The 24,020-nt window shown below is 54.4% G+C and overlaps 2 protein-coding genes across 16 annotated transcripts in view; one reads left to right on the top strand and one right to left on the bottom strand.

Annotated features, from left to right (window-relative positions):
- PHLDB1 (pleckstrin homology like domain family B member 1) overlaps positions 1–1,407 on the top strand; it is a 45,983-nt gene extending 44,576 nt beyond the window's left edge. For all 14 annotated transcript variants that reach the window (XR_013958995.1, XM_080640447.1, XM_080640453.1 and 11 more), the window contains one exon: positions 156–1,407. Coding sequence is in view for 13 of the 14 variants with exons in the window: in XM_080640447.1 (XP_080496573.1) it covers positions 156–296 (141 nt within the window). In the remaining variant the exon portion in view is untranslated. The remainder of the gene's footprint in view (positions 1–155) is intronic.
- Positions 1,408–1,602: 195 nt separating this feature from the next.
- On the bottom strand, positions 1,603–22,894 carry TREH (trehalase). Of its 2 annotated transcripts, none has more exons than XM_080688387.1 (15): positions 22,712–22,894; positions 6,503–6,603; positions 6,239–6,383; positions 6,075–6,162; positions 4,909–5,009; positions 4,708–4,800; positions 4,465–4,581; positions 4,241–4,363; positions 3,980–4,029; positions 3,703–3,897; positions 3,014–3,231; positions 2,603–2,714; positions 2,280–2,392; positions 2,072–2,125; positions 1,603–1,838 (listed from the first exon to the last, which is right to left on the bottom strand). In XM_080688387.1, the coding sequence occupies exons 1-15, from the start codon at positions 22,798–22,800 to the stop codon at positions 1,698–1,700; spliced, it is 1,740 nt and encodes a 579-aa protein (XP_080544513.1). In that variant the 5' UTR covers positions 22,801–22,894; the 3' UTR covers positions 1,603–1,697. The 2 variants fall into 2 exon arrangements, with proteins under 2 accessions (XP_080544513.1, XP_080544514.1); XM_080688388.1 differs by having other exon boundaries at positions 1,621–1,838; positions 2,603–2,740.
- Between the last annotated feature and the right edge of the window lie 1,126 nt (positions 22,895–24,020).

The raw sequence follows: 24,020 nt of genomic DNA, 5'->3' as shown, positions 1-24,020 counted from the left end.
GGAGTTGGGGTTGGGTGGGTGGGGAGGTGGGGCGGATAGGGAGCCGGGGCGGGGCAGGTGGGGGGCTGGGTGGGGCGGGTGGGGAGGCGGGGCAGGCAGGAGAAAGCTGCACGTCTGGGTGGCTCTGTCTTAGACGCTCCCCTTTCCCTCCGCAGAGCCCGAACCCGGCCCTAACCTTCTGCGTGAAGACGCATGACCGGCTGTACTACATGGTGGCCCCGTCCGCAGAGGCCATGCGCATCTGGATGGACGTCATTGTCACCGGGGCCGAGGGCTACACTCAGTTCATGAACTGATGGTGGGCTTCCTGGCCCTCAGGCTGGCCCAGAGCCCAGGGCCCAGGCCCGACCACCTGCTTCCCTGCTGGCCCTGGAGACAGTCACCCCCTGGCCCAGGCTGCCTCCTGGAGAAGCCGGGGCTTTTGGAGCAGAGGCCCGTGTGCTGCTGTGAGGAGCTCCTGCTGGGATTGCTGAGCCCCGACCTCCTGAAGAACCAGCCAGGGGGCGGGGCTTCACAGCTGCCCAGGAGCCCAGAACTTGCAATAACCCTGCAGGGTCCTGCCCTCCCATACGTGTTCTCTGTGTCAAGGACAATTATGACTCCAGAATCTGCCAAAGATCCCCTCTTGCCTCCTGTGCAGGGGCCGTGGGGGCCCTAGCAGAGCCGCCTCCAGAGTGGGGTGACAGCTCAGGCAGTACTTCTCAAACCCTGCTCTCACCCTATCGTTCTCCTGCATTTGTATTTTTACTACTTTGTTCAAGGGCCAGAGACCTCAAGTTTTATCTTTGAGGGGTCAGCCTCATCCCCTTTTAGCGGACCCATCACCATGGTCACCATAGTAACATTTCATTGCCATGGTTACATGCTAATTGCTGTGGCTGTGTGGCTCCGCCCACTGCTTAAGCTGTGGGCCCATCTGAAGATATGTGCCATCATCTCTCCAGCCCAGGCCCTTGGGCATCTCATGTTGGGGAAATGGGACCTCACACCTCCCTCCCCAGCCCGTCCCCAGGCCCTGACGCACAGCTGCTGGCCCCAGCCAGCCCTCTCCCGTCCACTCGTGCCTTGCTTAGAGCCAGAGGGGATGAAGTCAGGGTATCTAGGTCCCGAGGAGGAGGGAGCTAGAAGGGCCTTCCTTGGGTTCTGTGCGGGGCTCAACTGACAGGACAGAGGGCTGCTCCCTGAGGAAGCCTGAGCCGGAGAGGAGCTCTGAAGTCCCACCTCCGAATGGGATGACCATGGAGCAGAAGACAAGGCCTCGGCGGCCTGGCTGCAGTCCTCCCGCCTTAACACTAAGCCCACCTCCCCGCCCCCTCCAGCGCTGGGCCTGGGTGCAGGGTCCAGACTGGGTGATTCTCAGTATTTGTAAGCATCTCAGCAGAACAATAAAGCATTTGGGTGTGATTCTGGGAGGCTGAGTTGTGTGGGGCACTGGGCTGAGGTTCACGGGGTAAGAGGGTCAGTTCTTCCCCACAAAGTAGGATTTCCACCTGGTGAAAAGTTCCAGGACCAGCCCATGACCTCCAGAGCCCTCCCCTGCCTCCTCCACTCTGATGGAGGACTGGGGGCTGGGCCCAGGAGGGCATGGGGTCCCCAGGGATGGAGAACACCGAGGCAGAAGGCAGGGCTGCCTGCACATGTTTAATGAGGCGGGAGCTAGAGCCGGAGGAGGCGCTGCGGCAGACGGGGCAGGGCCATCACTGCAGCAGGAGGCTGAGCAGAAGGGCAGCTGCAAGGCAGTGGGGCTCCAGGAAAGCCGACTGGGCTGCAGAGCTCAGCCGGTCGCCATAGTGGTCCAGGAGCATCAGGACCACTCCATTGGTCCAGCCGAACCCCTCCTGGAGAGAGGATGGCCAGTGGGCGAGGCCTCAGGGGAAGGCCCCCACGTCCTTCCAGGCAGGTGTGGGATCCCCTGACCCAAACCCAGAGGGTCTGGCCCAGTCTAGCCCAGGGGTGCCAGGCTCCTCCCTGGGGACCCACCCGCATGGGAGAACAGGCCTAGAGAGGAAGGTCAAGGTCAGTTGCGGGGAAAGCAGAGCCCCATCATTCCCTGTAGGGTGTGCCCACTCACCTGGACTTCATACTCTCCTCCGCCACCCGGCTGTCCACCATTGCTGATGTCATACTGGGGACAAGAGGACAAGCTGTCTCTCACCCCTGCAGTGCCCAGGAATGCCCACTGGGGGCCGCCACGGGGCTTGGGCCTGGGCTTTGCAGAGCCTGACAATTTCCCGTCTCACAGCAGGGAGGCGGCCTGGGGCGGCTCAGGGCCAGCTCACCTTCTCGTACATGGCTGACTTTTGGGAGTAGACATCGAAGTTGGTTTGGATCCAATTCTGCGCCAGCTGGAAGGCCACCTCCTGGGTCTTGGGTGAAGGAGACCTGGCCAGACCTAGGACAACCCCAGGCAGGGCCTGAGTATCCAGAGCCCCATCCCAGGGGCGCAGAGGGAAACAGGGCCGGGCTTGTGCCCTCTGTCCCGGAACCACTGGCAACCGACTCTGACCGGGCCTGGGGCTGGAGAGAGAGGAGGCCGACTCCTTTGGTGGCTCCTCTGCCTCCCCGGGGCGGGGCCCTGGGATATGCCCATCCCTGCTCCTACCTCTGATGACCAAGTCCTGCAGGGGCGCCCAGGCGTTGGGGAAGTCCCACTGCTGGCCCGTCTTCCAGAGCGAGGTCGGGATCCCGTGCTGGTAGGTAAGGATCTGGCTGTCCTGGAAGTTTCCAGAAGGCACTGTGACTGAGGGTAGGGGCTGGTGGGGGGCCAGGAGGTGGGGCCCCCCCTAAAGCAGAGGTCTCTCTCCTGAGCCTTCCCCTCTGGGCTCACAGCTGCCCCCTGGTGGCCGCAGCGGGACCCGCAGCTGAGACCCAGGAGGGCGAAGCAGCCACTGGCCAGAGCTCCTGCTGGGTCCTGAGCCAGCGCTGCCCCTGGGACCAGCCAGCCCCCCACCCCCACCTCCAGGTACCTCAGGGCCTGGTCCACCCCAGGGACCAGCACCCCCCCCCCCCTCACCTCCAGGTATTTCAGGGCCTGGTCCGCCAGGGCGGGGTCAGAGAAGCAGCCAGCCCAGAGAGGAGCCAGGTTGGACGGGTAAAACTCGTGGTTCTTCTTCCCATGTTCAAGGTCATAGTCAAACCAGGCCCCTTTCTCCTCGTCCCACAGGACGGCCTCCAGGGCCGCCAGGCGACGGGCCCGCAGATTTCTGTACCTTGTGGCTTCAGCCTCATTCCCTGGGGGACATGTGATTTAGATGGAATACCCGGGCCTGCCCTTGGCCTCCTCCTGCTGTGACCCCCAAGGGCCAAGAGGCCGTGCCCACCTGGAGTCCACCCCACCTCAGGCTCCAGGACCCAGAATTCCCTGAGCAAAGGGGCCTTAGGGCTCCCGGCCTGCGCGGCCCTGTCCCAGGCTCATCCTCCAAAGGGCACTGGCTCGGGGCTTGAAGGGCAGCAGCGGGGAAAGGGGAGGCGTTTGGAGGTGAGGACTAGGCACCACCTGCCCAGTGAGAAAAGTGGGGGAGTGGAGATGCACGTAGGCCCCATGTGCACTCCCACCCGGGCTGCATGAGGGGGCAGGTACCATCGGGTTGCAAAGCGGGAGGCCCTTCACCCAGGTCCTCCTTCCAGCTCCATTGCCAAGGCCGAGGCGAGGCAGGGCGCGAGCCGGACGAGCCCAGCCTCCTCCCGCCCAGGGCCGCTCACCCAGGCTGGTGTGGAAGTTGCTCATCAGCCCCTCTGCCTGGCACAGGAAAGCGTTGAGGTCCACAGGCACCAGTTTGCTGGTCCGGATGCTGCTGAGCGAGCTGGGGTCCAGGCCTCCAATGAGCCAGCGTGAAGAGAAGTCCCAGCCAGACTCGGCCCCCGCCTTGAGCTCAGCCCACAGAGCCTCCTGGGCCCCTGTGAGGGGGAGACAGAGGACAGAGGACCGGCCCGACCCAGCTGCAGGCCTCCACCCCCCACCCCTCCCACCGCCGCTCACCTTCGGGCACCATGCCTGCCAGCTCTGCGTCCTTGCTGTAGGACTCTGGTCTGCGAAAGGAGAGTGGGCAGCCTGGCATGGGGGCTCTGAGCCCTCGGTGCCCAAGCTGGGGGCTGAGCCCTGGTGACTCAGCGGACCTGGGCCCACAGCCCTGATGGCCCACAGCGACCAGTCTCGCCATCTGAGAGGGGGGCCTGAGTCACGTGCCCTCCTGCCAGGGGCCTGATGACACTCGCACGGGAGTGAAGACATGGGCCTCACCTGGGTCCCCCATAAGGGACGTGGTAGCGATTCAGGACGTAGCTCTTCCCCCCCAAGCTCACAGAGACGTTCCTCTTCTCAGCCCAGAAGTCCAGCTCCAAGGCCAGGGTCCCGATGTTGTCCCTGGGGCAGAGCCGGGCACCCTCTCAGCCTGGGCGCACCTCCCATCCCACCTGGGGAGGCCTCAGGATGGGAGCCCGCGGGCAGCCCACGGGGGTGCCCACCGGAGGAAGGCGGTGTCGTTGGTGTGAGCCACGTAGCGGGCCATCATGAGCGTCAGGAGCGGCGGCTGGCTGCGCTGCAGGTAGTACACGCGGGCCCCGTTGGGAATGTGCCCGTAGCTGCCAAGGAGGAGGTTGCTGACTGCTCCTGCCTGACGGACCACCAGAGCCAGGGCACACCCAGCTCCAAGCGCCTGGCACTGCTGGTCCTCCCGCACCCCAGCTTGCAGGGCCAGCCCCTCTTACGTCTGCACCAGGTCCAGGAAGTTCTGCAGCATGCCCCTCACCGTCACGGCCATCTCCGACAGAAGCAGCCCCTCCATCACCCAGTAGGAGTCCCTGGGGAGGGACGGCTCCATCACCCCTACCAGATCCTGCATGCCCAGGCCACTGCAGGGCATACTCAGGACACCCCCAGGCTCGGGGCTCCCACCACCTGGTACTCACCAGTAGTAGAACTCGCGGAAGCGCCCGCCTGGCACGATGAAGGGGTGTTGCGAGTAGATCAGAGAGAAGCGCTCGGGCTGGCGGTGGACCTCTGGACTCACCTGGAGCCAGGAGAGAGGGCACAGGGAGCCTGGACCCCACTCCTTCCCCACGGACGGGGCTGGAGGGGCTGCTGGGGGCTCGGAGCCAGGCCGTCCGGGCATGGGCTCTGCTTCCCTGCTGCTCGGCCTGCTGGGGCCTCGGCCCAGGCCTGGCTGCCAGGAGCCTGGTCTGCCCCCACATGTGGCCCTGGGGTCCCTGCTGTGCTTGATGGAGTGGAGGCGCCCGACCATGTGCCTGGCACCAGCAGGTGCTCGCCAAGCAGTGGCCCCTCTTTGGACCCCGGTGGGGGCCTGTCTCCTCCAGCTCCCTTTGCCCCCTAAGTCTCTGCTCCCACCACCAAGCCAGGCCCAGAGACTCAGGGCTCCCCATTCTCTGGCTAGGACCCTTTCCCCAGTGGGTGGGTGTGCACGGGTGTGGCTGAGGAGCAAGTGGGACCCGGTGGGGCCTGCTGGTGTCTGTCAGGCATTGGCGCTGCTTCTTCCCTGCTGGTTCTGCATGTGAGTGTGGTTTTAGGGGGCGGGGTTTCGAGGGGAGCAGTGCATGAGGCTGAGAGAGCGGCACACGCCAACAAAGGATCCCAGAGCCCCCCTCTGCCTGTGGGTGCCAGGGCCTCGGGACTAGGTGCTGTGCAGTCTTGGGCCAATCACTGCCCTCTCTGAGCCTCAGACAAAGGAGAGAAAGTGCCACCAGGGCTGTGCTGATCGCAGGGCAGCAGCTACAGTCATTCCTGCTCAGGGCGTGGCCTGAGGACCTCGGGTAGAGAGGCCAGTGGGAGAGGGAACAGCCACTGGGTTAGAGAAGGACCTGGCAGCCTGGGAGGGCGGGACAGGCTGGGTATGCCTGGGGGCCTTCAGGGAGGAGGTCAGGGGTTAGAAGGAGATGTCCCCCTGCCCTCTCTCGGAGATTTTTTATACAATAATCGCTCTAGAGAGCTGCTGCTCTGGGACCCGGGACGGGAGGCTGTGTTCTCATGGGCTGCATCCCGATCTGGGCTCCAGGGCAGGCGGCCTCCCAGCTGGGCCTCCCTCTCCAAGCCCTTCCCGGGGCCACCTGGGCACTGATACCTTCTTTCCCAGCTTCTTCCAGAGCTGGTGCAGCTGCCCGGCCCAGGAGCGCAGCTTGGAGTCCGCGATCTTCTCTAGGAATCGGGGGCTGGAAAGACAGGGGCTGGCGGGTTCAGGGGGCAGCACCGTTGGAGGGCCCGCTCTGCTCCTCGTCCGGGTTGTACCTGTCTTTCCAGTCCTCAGGGACCCAAGGCTGCAGCTCCTGCCCTGCGGTCCGGAAGTGCTCTTGGAGGAAGGCCTGCAGCTGCAGCCTGGGGACGCTGTGGTTGTGGGCGCTGGCCAGCTTGCGGAAGGCCTGCAGGACTTGGTCTAGGGCGGAGACACAGGGGCGATCCGTGAGACCCGTGACCCCTTCCCTGTTGGGAGGGTCTGGCCCCTGCTGTCTTTGGTGGGAAATTCAGGAGCAGGTGGGGTCCCGGGCACCTTACCTGGAGCGGAGGACAGCGGCATGTCCACGAACTGCTTGTCGTCCTGGTAGAGCTTGGCCATCTGCACTTGGTGCAGGAGCTCCCCGTGACAGTAAATCTGGCTGCAGAGAGAGTCGGGAAAGGGAGTGGGTCAGGCCACCGGGGAGGAGAAAGGCCGGGTAGCTCTGGGGCATAGTTCCTGAACGGGACAAGGGCTGTGTGCGTGCCCGAACACAGGTGTGAAGGGCTTTGTGGGTGGTGGTGACATACAGGGCTGAGAGAAGTAGGAAGTAGGAGGGTCTTTGTGCAGCAAAGGACCCAAACCATTTCCTGAGTGGTTGTGATTTGGAACAGTAGAGCACACTCGGTGAATGAAAGGAGATTAGCACTTAAAAAAAATACTTTTATTGATTTCAGAGAGGAAGGGAGAGGAAGAGAGAAATAGAAACATCAATGATGAGAGAGAATCATTGATTGGCTGCCTCCTGCATGCCCCCTACTGGGGATCGAGCCCACAAGCCAGGCATGTGCCCTTGACTGGAATCGGACCCAGGACCCTTCAATCCGCAGGCCAATGCTCTACCCACTGAGCAACACCAGCCATGGCAAGGTTAACACTTTAATCAGTGATGTGAGAATAGGGTGGACCAGCCCCGCTGACATGGCTCAGTGGTTGAGCGTCGACCTATGAACCAGGAGGTCACAGTTCGATTCCACCTTGGAAGGGATTTCTGGGAACCACTGCCTGCAGGGTCTCTGGACTGTGTGGTGTACAACTCTGGGCAGAACTCACTCTGTACTATTCATCCTGAAAATCGAATGCTCAGAAAGGCCCGGGTTTGAGGGGATGGGATACGGCGACGGCGGGGCCGAGGGCCGGTGGGCCACATGCAGAGATGCACAGCCCCCACGCGGTGGGCAGAAAGCAGAAAACATGATGGAGAAGATGAGCTCACTATTGATCAAAGCAGGAGGCGCCATGCGGCAGATCCACATCTCCTGGCACAGCCTCTCCGGAGCTGAGCAAGGCTGTGGGGCCCTGGGCGCCCTCAGAATAAGTTACGCCAAGGGACTACCACTTTCCTAACCCTAGAGGGAGACCCACCCTTCCTGGGTGTGAAACGTGCACCCCAACTGCACTCAGCACTAGTTCACAATGACAGTTCACACGCACAGTGGGCTAAACAGCATTGGCTCCTGAGACAGAGGTCTCTGGGGAGTCAGGTGGCCCACCCAGGAACAAACGGAATTTGCTTTTAAGGAGGAGAGGCCTTCAGAGGAAATAGATTCATTCACTAGAATAAGTGGACTAGAAGGGGCTCTGTTCCAGGAGGGAAGCCAAGGACAGGAGTTGGCCTGGGTCAGGCCAAGGCAGCCATGGGTACTGGGTAAGGCCAGGCACAGCAATGCCAGGAACAGCACTGAGAAGGGGTTGGCGCCTGTGCCCAGCAGGCCACTTGTCTCCCTTCATGCTGCTCAAGGCCACAGTAGCCACGGGCACTGGCCTCTGAGGCTCAAGGAGCCACTATGGGAAGATCATGGACCTGTGACCCTCTGGCCATCCTCTGGGACGCGTCTGTTGTCCAGTGGTGACTGGCCTTGCTCTGCAAGCTGGTCAGGGAAAGACATACCCCGAGTACAATGGGCAGGGGCAGAAACCTCTGAGTACCACCAGCTTCCAAGTGCCACTTGGGTTTGCCTCCAGCTGCTTGGAACCTGGAAATGACAACCACCACCAAGCGGCCCTGTGTCATTTGGCCTGTCCATAGTCATACCTGGTATATGGGCAAGGTTTGATGCCACTGGGAAGGCATCCTATATAATCCTATACAATAAAAGGGAATATGCAAATTGACCCTAAAGGTGGAACAACCAGAACAACTGCTCGACCAGTCATTATGAGGCGCATTGACCACCACTTGGTCCCTTTCCCCTGGCCGGCAGGCTCTGATCGCCTGAAGGCCAACGGGGAACCGGGGGTGAGTAGTGGTGGGGGACGGGGCTGGCTGCAGGCAGCAGAGGAAGATGGCCCTCATCACATGCCAGGCCTAGGACCGTACCCATGCACAAATTTCGTGCGCCAGGCCTCTAGTAGAAAATACCTCTAATTCTTACAGATTTGTTCTGTGGTGGAAGGACATTGTGCTACAATCAGGCTAGCATACGGTGTAACACTGGAATTGCTGGTTCTGTTCAATGACCTCACGTGAACAAGCCATATGGTTACACTGATCTTGGTGATGAAATCTATTGGGAGTTGAGTTGAGCTGAAACCTCCTCAGAATGTAATCACAATGGAAAATGACTTGCCTGAGCGAGAACTTGATTTAGCTCATTTCTATGCTAAGTAGTTCTGCACACGTTATTCATAAGATACAAACAGGCAGATCAGGGAGGAAAATAAGTAATCAAATAGAACAAAAATGTGAAAATGTGTGTGAAGGCTTTATATGCCAGGCTAGCTGTTTCTTTAAATCTATCCCTAGTCTGTGCTGGCTCCTTCAAATGCTAGGTATAGCTATACTGATACTATTGCTGGATCTATTAGAGAATTGCTATACTAAATGTTCATACAAACATGATGGTTTTTCTTTTTTCTTTTTTTATTTCAGAGAGGAAGGGAGAGGGAGATGGAAACATCAATGATGAGAGAGAATCATTAATAGGCTGCCTCATGCATGCCCCACACCAGGGATCGAGCCCAAAACCCAGGTATGTGCCCTGACTGGAAACTGAACCACAACCTCCAGGTTCAGAGGTCAATGCTCAACCACTGAGCCAGGCCACTTGGGCTATGATGGTTTTTCTGTAAGAGAGCCTAGGCCAAGGGCCAGAGGGTAGTGGACTGAATTCCATTCTGACTCTAACCACCTGGTGTGAGTGCAGACTCCATAGGCTTGGCGGCACATTCTCTAATAAAACAACCCACAGTCTGTTCATTTTCACAAGATGTCCATGGTGAGGCCTGGGAGGTTCCCACAGCACTGTGTTCTCTCCTGTGGCACCAGGACGCTTACTTGCCTGGCACATTGATGTGTTCACCAACCAGGAGGCTCCACTGAGCTTTGGTGTCTAGAGTTTTTATTAGGATCTCATTATGTAGGCATGATTGATGGAATCATTGGTCATGTGATTGAGCTCCATCTCCAGCCCTGCTTTCCTCCCTGGGGGTAGGACTTATATCATGTGACACAGATGGGGAAGCCATAGTCATGTGGTCTTTCTGACAGGGCCTGCCCCATCCTGAGTCAGCTCATTAGCATGACTCATTTAGCCACTCCCACCAAGAGTCATCTCATGAATATAAGCTAGCAGACACCACCCTAAATACCAGAGGCACTTGATCACTTGGGGAATTCCAAGAGCTTAGCAGATACATCCCAGGTAAAAGGACAGACAAATTCTTTGCTATATAACAGACTACCCCCTGGTCTTTGGCCATGGGCCCCTTAAATGAAAACAATTGGGCCTGTTGGAGCATCTGCATTTGGTTGGTGTGGCATTTATATAATAGATAAAGCACTAGTTGCTTTATCAACATGAATATATCTAATATTTAGAGCTAGTGTAGGGCAGGGATAGGAGACTTTTCTGTTGTTGTTAATCCTCACCCGAGGATATTTGTCCATTGGTTTTTAGAGAGACTGGAAGGGAGGGGGAGAGAAGCATCGATGTGAGAGACACATCGATTTGCTGCCTTCCACACTCGCCCAGCTGGGGCCAGGAATTGAGTCTGCAACCTAGGCGCGTGCCCTTGGCTAGAATCAAGCCTGGGACCCTTCAGTCCACGGGCCGACCCTCTACCCACTGAGCCACACTGGCCAGGGCAGGCATCACGCAACTTCCTAATACATTTGACCATCAATATTAATATCATCTAAGTGGTTCAGATGGCTGTGTTGTTCACTGTAGTATTCAAATCCTCCCACAACCACATCAAAACTACAACTAAACTACAGAACAACCATTATTTAGAACTGTCTCAAATCGATCTGAATAGAAGTCCTAAAACTAAGTATATAAAGAAGAAGCTACATAGAGACTGGTAGGAGGGGTGGAGACACAAAATGGGCTGGTCCCACATTCAAATGTGGCAGATAAAAATCAAGGAGGATATCAGGCCTTACCTGGTTTGGCTCAGTGGATAGAGCATCGGCCTGTGGATGAAGAGTCTGGGTTCAATTCTGGTCAAGGGCACATGCCCGGTTGTGGGCTCAATACCCAGCAAGGGTGGCAGGTGCAGGAGGCAGCCGATCAATGATTCTTTCTCATCATTGATGTTTCTATCTCTTTCCCCTTCTCCCTTCCTCTCTGAAATCAATAAAAATATTTTTTTATATAAAAAGGGATATCAGGCCTGGCTGGCATGGCTCAGTGGTTGAGTGTTGACCTATGAACCAGATCATGGTTTGATTCCCTGTCAGGTCAAATGTTCAGGTTGTGGGGCTCAATCCCCAGTGGGGGGCATGCAGGAGGCAGTCAATTAATGATTCTATCTCATCATTGATGCTTCTTTTAATTCTTTAAAAAAATATATCTTTATTGATTTCAGAGAGGAAGGGAGAGGGAGAGAGAGATAGAAACATCAATGATGAGAGAGAATCATTGATCAGCTGCCTCCTGCACACCCCCTACTGGGGATCAATCCCGCAACCCAGGCATGTGCCCTTGACTGGAATTGAATCTGGGACCCTTCAGTCCGCAGGCCGACATTCTATCCACTGAGCCAAACTGGCCAGGGCTATCATTGATGTTTCTATCTCTCTCTCCCTCTCCCTTCCTCTCTGAAATCAATAAAAACATAGTTAAAACAATAAAAATAAAGAGGGCTATCAGAACTGTGAAGATCCTCCCTGAGGAGCTAGGAGTTCCAGCTCCACAGCAGGACCCACAGCCCAGAGTCCCATTGTCAGGAAGAGAAGTCCCCATGACTTCCGGCTGTGCAACCAGCTCAGGGTGTGGCTGAGTGAGACAAGGGCTGCTGGAGTCCCAGGCATTCCTCTTAAAGGGCCAGAACATGGACTTACTTAGACTTACTTGCTCTGAGTTCCAGCACTGGGGCACCAGAGACATATGGGGAGGAACTGAGTTGTCTGGCATTAGGGTGAGAGCTGGAGGGGCAGCTTTCTTGCAGATGGAAGTGCTGGCAGAGGCCATTGTTCCTTTTCTGAGCCCCCCCAAAGCTGGCAGGCAGGTGTCATATCTGAGTCTCCATCATCCTGGCTCACACTGTTAGCCACACCCTGGTGATTCCATGCCCATCCAACTTTTGGGCCCAATTCTAGTGACTCTTCCATACAAATAGCCTGTTTTGGCTCATGCTTTGGACTTCCTAAAACCTCTCAAACAAGCAGCATCTGGCCTAAGCATGCCTCATACCTCTCACTAAGTGGCCCCAGGCCTATCACTAGCAGCAGCCGACCTTGGTTGGCAGCTTGGCCTCTCTTCAGCACCTCCAAGCCCAGCATAAGTAGCAGCCATCTGCAGGTTTCTTTACAGCTCAGGCCAGGTGGCCCTGGGCAGAACACAGACAGTGGCGGACCTTTCTTGGCTTGCACCTTCCAGGAGGCCCCAGAGCCAGTGCACTGGGATAGCTTCAGACCATGTCAGAACACTACCCAACCTCCTCCACAAGGGACACACTCCAGAGGCAGACTCAGTAGGCACCAGAGCTCTGAAGTAAGTCCTGCTCAGTGGTGTGGGCCCTGCACAGCTGATCCTCTATCATGGTCACAGCCAGTCCTTACAGCTGATCAGCCTGAGGGTAAATCCCTCCCATTGACATGCCAATAGCAATCAAGGCTCAACTACAACAGGAGGGTGTACATAGCTAACATGGGGGTCACAGCTGAAAGGCCCAGCTTGGGTGAACAGGGAGATTGCTCCACTGGACTCTATAGGACACCAACTACTAAGGGAACTCTACCAAGCCCAGGAGACACAGCAGCTCTGCCTAGTCCATAGAAATAAACACAGGGAGGCAGCCAGAATGAGGAGGTAAAGAAGCATGTCCCAAATGAAAGGACAGAAGAAATCTCCAGAAAAAGAGCTAAACAAAATGGAGACAATCTACCAGGTGCAGAGTTCAAAACACTGGTTTAAAAAATGCTCCATGAACATAGGGTAAGAGTAGAGGGACTTAGTGAGAACTTCAACAAAGAAATAGGAAACATAAAAATGAAACTAGAAAAGATAAAAAAGAACCAGTCAGGAGTCAGAACCAAGATAGGTAAACACTGGTACTTGCCGCCTCCCACAACCACATCAAAATACAAAACAACCATCATTCAGAACTACCTGAAATTGGGCTGAATGGAAGTCTCATAACTAGAGAAGTAAAGAAGAAAGCACATTGAGACTAATAGGAGGGGTGGAGGTGCAGAATGGGCTGGTCCAACACCCATCTGTGGCAGTTGTTTAATCGGGAGGGATATGTAGGCTGCAGAGACCTCCCATGAGGTGCAAGGAGTCCTAGCCCCACACAGACCACTCAGCACAGGTTTCCAGAGCTGGGAAGAGAAGTCCCTGTACCTTTGGGCTGTAAAAACCATCAGGGATTGTGGCTGAGTGACACAAAGGCTACTGGAGACCCAGACTGTTCTTAAAGGGCCTGTGCACAGACTTACTTGGACTCGCTCTCTCTCTCTGAGCTCCAGTACTAGGGCAGTGGCTTGGCAGGGGGAGGGACCCAGGGACATATGGGGAGGAACTGGATTGTCTGGCATCAGAACAAGAACTCGGGGGCAGCTTTCTCCCAGATGGGGGTGCTTGCAGGGGTCATTGTTCTTACACTGAGACCTCCCCTGTCATAGAGCTGACTGGCAGTATATCTGAGTTCCCACCAGCCTGGCTCACAATGTTTGATCTGTCCTGGTGATTCCCTGAGATACCGCTCCACCCAATTTGCAGCCCCACCCAAGCTGTTTGCAGTGACTTTTCCATATGAATGGCCTGTCCTGGCTCAGGCTTTAGGCTTTCCTAAAATCTCTCAAACCAGCAGCAGCTGGCATTAGCATGCCCCATTCCTCTCAATAAGAGGCCCCTGGGGGCCCAGCACTAATAGCAGCCTGGCTTGTTTCACAGTTTGGCCTCTCCTGGGCACTTCCAAGCCCAACACAAGTAGCAGCCATCTGCAGATTGCTCTGTAGCTCCTGACAGGTGGCCCCAGAGCCAGTGGCTGACTTTGCACCTCCAATGGGGACCCTGATACAGTGCACCCAGTGGACAGCTTCAGATCACACCAGATTACAACTCTACACATCCATAAATAACACACTCAAGGGGCAGACTCAGTGAGAAGCAAAGCCCCACTGAAGCAAGTCCTGCTCCATAGGGGTCTCCTGCACAACAGCTCTTCCACTGTAGTCAAAGCTGGTCTTCACAGCTAATTGGCCTGGGGGTCAGTTCCTCCCAGTGACACCAACAGCAACCAAGGCTCAACTACAGCAAGACTGTGCACACAGGGTGCACCTAGAGTGCCCAGCTCAGATTATTGGGGAAGCTGAGCCACTGGGCCTACAGGACACCTACTACACTAGGCCACTCTACCAACTCCAGGAGACATAGCAGCTCTACCTAATACATAGAAACAAACACAGGGAGGCAGCCAAAATGTCACAAATGAAAGAATAGAAGAAATCTCCAGAAAAAAACCCTAAGTGAAATGGAAGCAAACAAACTACTAGATACAGAGTTCAAAACAATGGTTATAAAGATTCTCAAAGATCTTAATGAGAGTGTCGGGGGCTTAGTGAGAATGTTAAGGAAATTAGTGAGAACATCAAAGACATGAAAAAGGACAAGTCAGAAATTAAGCATACACTAACTGAAATAACAAATAATTTACAGGGATTCAACAGTAGAGTAGAGGAAGCTGAGAATCAAATCACCGATTTGGAATATGAGGAAGCAAAAAACACTCAATCACAAGAGCAAAAAGAAAAAAGAATTAGAAAATATGAAGAGAATGTAAGAAGCCTCTGGGACAACTTCAAGTGTACCAACATTCGCATCATGGGGGTGCCAGAAGAAGAAGAGAGAGAGCAAGATCTTGAAAAGCTATTTGAAGAAATAATGACAGAAAGGTTCCTTAACCTGGTGAAGTAAATTGACATACAAGTCCAGGAAGTGCAGAGAATCCCAAACAAGGCCCAAAGAGGCCCACACCAACACACATCATAATTAAAGTTAAAGACAAAGATAGAATCTTTAAAAAAGTTAAAAGCAGCAAGAGAAAAGCAGTTAGTTACCTATAGGGAAGCTCCCATAAAATTGTCCGCTAAGCCCAGCTGGTGTGGCTCAATGGTTGATCATCAACCTATGAACCAGGAAGTCACAGTTTGACTTCCAGTCAGGGCATATGCCTAGTTGCGGGCTTGATCCCTGATGTAGGGTGTGCAGGAGGCAGCAGATCGATGATTCTTTCTCATCATTGATGTTTCTATCTCTCTCTCCCTCTCCCTTCCTCTCTGAAATAAATAGAAATATATTTTTTTGTAAACTGTCAGCTGATTTCTCAACCGAAACTTTGCAGGCCAGAAGGAATTGGCAAGAAATATTCAGTGATGAAAATCAAGAATCTCTACCCAGTAAAACCAAGATTACTCTATTCAGCAAAGCTATCATTTAGAGATGAAGGACAGATAAAGAACTTCCCAGACCAGGACAAGCTAAAGGAGTTCATCACCACCAAACCAGTATTACAAGAAATGTTAAAGGGTCTTCTTTAAAAAGAAGAATAAGGAAGATAAAAAATATGAATAATAAAATGTCAATAAATAAATATCTATCAACAATTACTTTAAATGCAAATGGATTAAATGCTCCAGTCAAAACTCGTAGGGTAGCTGAATGGATAGTAAAATATGACCCTTACATATGCTGTCTATAAGGGACCCACTTCAGATGGAAAGGCACACACACATTGAAAGTAAAGGGATGGAAAAAAGAGATTCCATGAAAATGGAAACAAACAAAAGCTGTGGCAGCAATACACTTGAAAAAATAGATTGAAAAACAAAATAAATGGACAAGCAGAACAGAAATAGACTCATAGATGCAGAGAACATTTTGACAGTTGCCAGATGGGATGGGGGTTGGAGAGTGAATGGGTGAAAAAGGTGGAGGGATTAAGAAGTAAAAATTTGTAGTTACAGGATAATCACGGGGATGTTAAAGTACAACATGGGGAATATAGTCAATAATATTCTAAAAGCTATGTATGGTGTCAGATGGGTAATAGATTTATTGGGATGATCACTTACTAAGTTATATAATGTCTAATCACTGGTTTGTACACTTCAAACGAATATAATATTGTATGTCAACTGTAATTGAAAAATTAAAAAATAATTTAACCAACAATATTGGTTAGTGTTTACTGTATTGCACTGTGGTAGATGTGACCTGGAAAAGGTGTCAGGGAGTGCTGGCACATTACTGGAGTCCCACACTCAGTAGGAAAAGTACATCAGGGAGGAAAAATGAAGTTGAAGTGATGTGGGAAGAAAGAAAAAAGTGTAGTTATACCATCATCTTCCTCCCATGGGAACAATTGTAGAGTTACACCTCCATCCTCTCCACTCGGTGTCCTAGGTTCCCTCAGGAAAGCAGAGGGATCTATTTAGTTAGGACCCCCCTTAATCACTTCATGCTGAGTGTGAGCTCACACTTGTGAAGGTGGTAAGCCAGTCCTTGAGACCTACATTCTCCCTGTTTTAGACAACCTTTGTTTTAGTTGCTCATTCCAAATGTCTATCAAATCATTACTCTGAGAATGAAAGTGTGTTCCTTGGTCTGAAGAAATGTAACTCTGGGGTCCAAATCCTTGCACTATCTCTTGTTCTGGTCCTTTTAGAATATTTTGAGCATTTATATCTACCACTGGGCATTTGAGCCCAGTCCAGAGGCGGTGTTGTTCCTGTCGGGCCCCATTTGTGGCTTCTGAGTCTCCACATCAGTCCATTGCCGGCTGTACGCATGCCCTTCCCCCAGGAGTCTGCCCGACAGCCCTCTTCAGCCATCCCTCTTATGGCAGACAGACTGTTCTTGTTAGCATTTGGTGCTTCAGCGAGTGCACGTGGAATCTTCTAGATCCAGCCACCTCTGCATTGCTGCAGCCTCCCAGTGTCCATTGGTTTAGGAATCCAAGTGGCCACCTCACACGAGGACACTGAGATACCCACTGGCTGGTGCAGGTACCTTCTGATGAAGGAAGGGGTTCTTCTGATGGGCATCCATGTCTTCTGCTTTAATGTACCCCTCAGGTCCCCATGATGACTCCATGGGACTATGCCACATGGGGCGTTGCTTTTATAGACCAAGTTTCCATTGACCTTCTGCTGGACCCTGTGGTCAGGCCATAGCCACTGACAAAGGTAAGTCAAACCCAACACAGTGGCAACCAGGATGTGATTCAGCTCCCTAAGCAAATTCGGTTTTATCATCTTTAACCAGAGTGGCAGCCTTGCAAGCAGTGAGCTCCTGCTCCTCTGGGCACTGCCGTCCCTAACCAAGCAGCTCCCTGCTCCCCTGGCCACTGCTATCCGCAGCAAGCAGCTCTGCCAGCCCGCTGAGAACTGTGGAGAGGGCACACTCTCCAGGTGAGGGGCAGTGGAGTCCGGCAGCTCCCTGGTGGTTCCACAGTCAGTCCCAGGGGAAGAGCACCCGCTGCTGAAGGGACCAAGATGCCCCCCAACCCCTAGAAGCTCGTCTCTGCACAGACCATTCATCTCATTACGGTCTCTTCTGGGCGCCTCCCTATGAAGCAAGTCTCCCGAGGTATCATGGGCATTTCAGGTTCCTAGGTGACCTTACGTCTTTCAGTCGCAGGGGTGGTTTCCATTAATGTCTGATAGCAGGCTAGCCATGGCCTCTCCAGTAGCCATTTTCTAGTCCAATGTCCAGAGGTGCCCAAGGTATTTGCTCTATGCCCAGCCTGTGTGCCCAGAGGGCTGTGGTCTGTGTGGACTCTGGCAGCATTAGGGTTATCATCTGTGGTGTCCAGTTAATATTGCTTGATGGCAGATTTGTAAGCCTTTTATTTTATGGCACTAGGCAGTGGAAACATGGCCTGTTTAAACACTCTAGCTTTCATCTGCACTTCCACCTTAACCTCAATTCCTGCATCCCGCCATCCTCTCCATCAGACTGTCGCCCCTTTTAGGGTGACCCTGTGGCCTTTGTCACCACAGTGCACGGGGGTCTGTGTCACAGAGTCCAAGACACTTCTCCACCCTCTGACCATCTTGCCCACTCACATGCAGAAGGCTCTGAGTGCCCAGCAGGGGGCAAACCTAAGGGACCCAACCCTCTCATCAATATATTTTTTTAAAATATATTTGTATTGATTTCAGAGAGGAAGGGAGAGGGAGGGAGAGATAGAAACATCAATGATGAGAATCATTAATTGACTGCCTCTTGCATGTCCCCCACTGGGGATTGAACCTGCAACTCAGGCATGTGCCCTTGACTGGGAATCGAATGGTTCATAGGTTGATGCTCAACCACTGAGCCACACCGGCTGGGCTATCCCTGTGATTTTCAGTGGTGTGCTGCAAGAATTTTAAAACATGCAACACCTGACTATTTCATCAGGGGCACTGACCCCTTTTCCCTTAGATTGTTAAATTTTAAAAATTACAACAGCTATCACAACAATAGCTGTCTGGTGTGAATGAATCAAATCGGCAGAAAATATATTTTTTGGTGTGCTGCAGAAGTTTAGTGATTTATGTGTGCCATGAGATGACAAAGGTTGAACATCGCTGGCCTAGCCTGTTCGCTTGGGAATCTTCTTCATTATCTGTTGCTTCAGAATATTTGCTCCTTAGGAAATGGCTCTGAGACCAGTGGCCTTGTCCCCAGCTGCCAGGATCAGGGTCTCCCCAGCACACTCCTTGGCCAGCCCTGAGATGAGAAGCTTTGGTTTGAACTGGCCAGGACCCAAGCTTGGCCCATCTCTCACTTTCATTTTTGCTATTGTAAGTAATCATCATCAAGGGATTGTATTTTTAAACCTTTCCTTATTATTTTGCATTTTCTTTTTTATTTTATTTATTACTAGAGGCCCGGTGCATGAAATTCGTGCACGAGTGCAGTCCTTAGGCCTGGCTGGAAATTGAAGCACGAGCATCTGGCATGGAAGGGCAGGTCCCAGCTGACCTCTGAGCCCTGGGCAGCACCTGGGCTCCCTTCGCACCCTCCTTGGCCTGGCACTGCCCACTCACCTGCTCCACCATCCTGCCGTGGTTCCGCTCTAGTTGGGGCCCATCAGGGCTGGCAGCACCTCCACTGCAGCCCCGCTGCCAGCACCTCATCGCTGACACCTGCCATGTTCCACGCTACCCCCTGGTGGTCAGTGCACATCATAGCAAGTGGACGAACTCCCGGTCTCCCAGTCGAACTCCCGGTCTCCCAGTCGAACTCCCGTTCAAATGACTGCCCGAGGGGACAATTTGCATATTAGGCTTTTATTATATAGGACTAGAGGCCTGGTGCACAAATTTGTGCACGGGTGGGGTCCCTCAGGATCGCCTGCGGAGATCAGGCCCCAGACCATGCCCCCAGCCTCGCAGCCCTGCAGCACCGTTTGGCACCCTGCCTTGGCCTGGTGCTGCTTCCTCACCTGCTCCACCATCCCACCATAGTCCCGCTCTCGTCAGGGCCCATCGGGGCTGGCAGTGCCTCCACTGCTACCTGCTGCAAGTGCCACATTGCTGATGTCTGTCATATTCCGCACCACCCCTGGTGGTCAGTGTACGTCATCGTGAGCTGTCAAACTCTCAGTCTCCCGGTCAAACAACCACCCGAGGGGACAATTTGCATGTTAGGCTTCTATTATAATTTGCATGTTAGGCTTTTATTATATAGGATTGTTTTATTGTTGCCTCTATTACAGATGTCCCCCATCTCCTCCCCCCCCCCCAATTTGCCTTTCTCCACCTCCCCCTGCCTAGGCCTTCACCACCCTATTGTCCGTGTCCATGGGCTGTGCATATATGCACATATGTTTGTTGGTTAATCTCTTTCCATCCTCCCTATTCCCCTCTGAGATCTGTCAGTCTGTTCCATGCATCCATCCCTCTAGTCCTATTTTGTTCATCAATTTATTTTGTTCATTAGATTCCACTTATGAGTGGGATCATATGATACTTGTCTTTCTCTGACTGGCTTATTTCGCTTATCATGATATTCTGCAGGTCTCTCCATATTGTCGCTCAATAAATTTTTTGAGGAAACTTCATAATGTTTTGTACAGTGGCTGCACCAGTCTGCATGCCCACCAGTAGTGTAGGAGGGTTCCCATTTTACTTTGCATTTTCTTATGCGCTCAGTGAGGCAGCTCCCCAGGGGCTGCATCCATCGTCTTTAAATTCCATTGGTGGTTGTTACCTTCAGCACCAATCCCAGCACAACTGCGGTTTCAAACCCTGGGTGACCCTGTGGCCGCCAGGAGTGAAAGGGTCTTCATCCTCTGCCTTTTCAGCTCACTCTTCCCGAGCCCCAAGGGTCAGTGAGTTGAGGGCATCCTAGGAAGTCACATGTTTTCTGACACTCACTGCAATGCTCCAGCAGAGGTCTGGCACTAACCCGCTGGTTCTGACGCCACCATCAGGTCAAGGGCACAGTCCCCAGTATGACTGCCCTTTCTTCAGGCACTGATGCCTAGCTCAGGGGGCCCCAAGCTAACCCCACTTCTGACCAACTGGCTACAAATTCAGGAGTTTACACCAAACCCCTTGGGCTTGACGTTTTGCTCTGTAGAGTCTTTGTCACCTGGAGCCCAGGGCCATCCCCGATATTTCATGCTAATAATGGGATTTATGGCAGAGGCCAAGGGTCACCCACTATCACTCTGACCTTCAGAGACCTGGAGCCTGAGTGACTAAGGTCAGCCATGTGGACACTCTGTCCCCCTGGAACTGATCCCCCGTAGGAAACCTGGAGGCACGGCCAGGTGAGCTCCCAGGTTGGCCACACTGTGTGGTTGTCACATTGCTGCTGGGAAACACCGTGCTGTCTGTATCCATCCAATGCAGCGACCCCAGAGCGGAGCGGGCCTCCTCTTCTCTGGATCTCTGGCCCGTCTGCCTCTCACCTTTCCTGACTGTAATTGGTACCTTTCACTGTGTTAAACTATAACGATGGAGATAACCCTCTGGTGAGCACTAGGAAACCTCTGAAGCTCAGGGTGGGCGTAGGACTCCTGACAGTTTTCTTTCTGTGCTTTTCAAGCCTCATGCTTGACAAAACCCTCGATCACACAGCCTTTCTGAAATCCCTATTCCAACTGCTCAGGACAAAATCTATGAATTATGCCAGAAATATCCTTTCCTTTCAAAAATATATTTTTTAAATTTGATTTCAGAGAGGAAGGGAGAGGGAGAGAGACAGAAACATCAATGATGATAGAGAATTACTGATTGGCTGCCTCCTGCACGCCCCACACTGGGGATCGAGACCACAACCCGGGCATGTGCCCCGGGAATCAAACCGTGACCTCCACACTCAACGACCAAGCCACAATCAATCATCAGCAAGTCCGATCAGCTCAATCTTCCAAATAGATCCCATACTGAACCACTTCTAGCCTTTCTGGTCCTACCATGGGGGCCCCAGCCCAGCCCCTCTCCCAGGAGCTCCCATCACCTCCCACCAATTCCCACGTCTGCCCAGCCGCACAGGCCTCTTCCTGGTCCCTGCGCAGTGACCTCAGCGTGTGCTGCAGTCTCCAGGCCTGGACTGTCTTCTCCCAGAACCACCGTGGTGGCTCCTGCATGATTCTTCGCTGCATCGCCTCCTTAGACACCCCTCCCCGTCTGAAACGCTCTCTACCCAACCCCATGAGCAGCTCCCTGACTTCATTTTACTTTTAATTGTGTTTCTAGCACCGTGTAGCTTCTGTTATTAGGTTTCTTGCTGGTTATGTAAGGCCGATGAAGGTGGGGCCCGAGCAGCCCCAGGGCAAGTGAGAGCTCAGCAAACCTTGGCCAATGGGAGTGGACTCCGCCCTGAGGCCTGGGAGGCAGACAGGGCCACTCACCTCCAGGATTTGCAGGTGGAAGCTATGGCCCTGGAAAGCGGTTTAACTTGTCCTTTGTCATAGGGGTCAGAGGTCAAACCCAGGAGCTCTTTCCAGTCCCTGACACCCCCTCCCACATCCAGGCTCAGGAAGTTAGGCAGATCACTTTCTAGAAAAATCCTGAGGACAGCCCTGTGCGGTTCAAGGAGCAGCTTGGAGGGAGGGAAGGGAGGAGGCCTGGATGTGTGCACCTGAGACCTCCAGCAGCGCTCCCCAGGGAGGGTGGCGCTCCCCACACTGGGGCCATGCCCAGCACAGAGCCTGCTCCACAAGGAACCCAATCTCCTCTCTGGCCCTGCCCTCAGGCCTGAGCCCCATCCCATCCCAACTCTTGACCCTCAGCCTCCCCCACCAGCCCCAGCGGCCATCCCAACTCCTACCTCTAGGTGGGGAGGGCGGTGGAGGGGGAGGCAGATGCTCACTCCTACCTCTCACGGCGGGGGGGGGGGGGGGCAGGTGTCCACTCCTACCTCTCACGGGGGTGGGGATCAGGTGCCCACTCCTACCTCTCACGGGGGGGGGGGGGGGCAGGTGCCCACTCCTACCTCTCACGGGGGGGGGCAGGTGTCCACTCCTACCTCTCACGGGGGTGGGGATCAGGTGCCCACTCCTACCTCTCACGGGGGGGGGGGAAGGTGCCCACTCCTACCTCTCACGGGGGGGGGGGGAAGGTGCCCACTCCTACCTCTCACGGGGGGGGGGGGCAGGTGCCCACTCCTACCTCTCACGGGGGGAGGGGGAAGGTGCCCACTCCTACCTCTCACGGGGGGGGGGAAGGTGTCCACTCCTACCTCTCACGGGGGGAGCAGGTGCCCACTCCTACCTCTCACGGGGGGGGGCAGGTGTCCACTCCTACCTCTCACGGGGGGGGGCAGGTGTCCACTCCTACCTCTCACGGGGGGGGAAGGTGCCCACTCCTACCTCTCACGGGGGGGGGCAGGTGTCCACTCCTACCTCTCACGGGGGGAGCAGGTGCCCACTCCTACCTCTCACGGGGGGGGGCAGGTGTCCACTCCTACCTCTCACGGGGGGGGGAAGGTGCCCACTCCTACCTCTCACGGGGGGGGCAGGTGTCCACTCCTACCTCTCACGGGGGGAGCAGGTGCCCACTCCTACCTCTCACGGGGGGGGAAGGTGTCCACTCCTACCTCTCACAAGGCGGGGGCAGTGCCTCCTGGGACCCCAGCCCCAGGCCCAGCAGCAGCAGCAGGCACAGCTCGCAGGCGCTCTCAGGCATGGTGGCCGCGGCTGCAGCCAGTGAGCGAGCTCAGGCAGCTCCTGCCCCTGGGGCACCGCCTGGCCCACCTGCCAAGGCAGCAAAGTCCACGTCTGAGGCGTGGCCACCTAGGGGTAGCCAAGGAGGCAGTGGTGCCCAGGCGGAGCCAGCAGAGACGCTGTGAGCGCAGGCAGCGGGATTAGAGTTGCCTCAGGAAGGTCACGCCTCGGCATCAGGGAAGACGAGTTAAAGGGGCAGAGGGTGTGCGGGGCCCAGGACGGGCTGCAGCTGGGACCCAGGGTCGATGACTTGGGCCGGCCGGAAAGGAGACGGGTGGGGAGGGTGCCCACTGCCAGCCACCGCCACCTGAGCAGTGATTGCCCGGATGCCTTCATGATGGTCTGTGGTCTTTCCTTTACGTCCCGGGCTCGCTGTCCAGGATGTCGCTTGTAGGGCCTGGGCAGTGTGGTCCTGCGACAGATGGCCGGGCCCTGTGCCCCCTTCTCCCCTGCCCCCCTCAAGCCACCTCCACTGAAGTGAGCCTCCTCCTTCCTGCCACCTGCCCCCAGATGATCAATACTTCCTTCCTTCCTTTTTGAAAATTTTTATTGTGGTTAAGTACGTGTAACACAAAATTTGCCATTTCAACCTGTTTTTGTTGTTAATCTTCACTCAAGTATATTTTTTCCATTGACTTTTTTCTCTGTTGATTTTTAGAGAGAGTGGAAGGGAGTGAGGGAAAGAGAAGAGATAGAAACATCGACATGAGAGAGACACATCCTTTGGTCGCCTTCCACATGAGCTCCAGCCAGGCCAGGGATCTAACCTACGACCCAGGTATTTGCCCTTGACCACAAATCGAACCCATGACTCTTTGGTGCCTGGCAGATACTCTAATCATTGAGCAACACTGGGCTCACCATTTTTAAGAGCACAGTTCAATTCAATTTATGCTTCATTCACAATGTTGTGCAATTATCACCATCATCTATTTCCAAACTTTAAAAAATTTTTTTTTTATTGATTTCAGAGAGGAAGGGAGAGAGATAGAGATATAGAAACATCAATGATGAGAGAGAATCACCGATTGGCTGCCTCCCGCACACCCCCCACTGTGGGGAACAAGCCTGCAACCTGGCCATGTGCCCTTGGCGGAATCGAACTTGGGACCCTTTAGTCCACAGGCCGACGCTCCATCCACTGAGCCAAACCGGCTAGGGCCCAAACTTTTTTAATGATCC

The sequence above is a fragment of the Plecotus auritus genome (assembly GCF_963455305.1).
Source record: "Plecotus auritus genome assembly, chromosome: 9".
Taxonomy (NCBI): Eukaryota; Metazoa; Chordata; class Mammalia; order Chiroptera; family Vespertilionidae; genus Plecotus; species Plecotus auritus.
The sequence above is the reverse complement of the archived record's forward strand: the minus strand, read 5'-3'. Positions and strand labels throughout refer to the sequence as shown.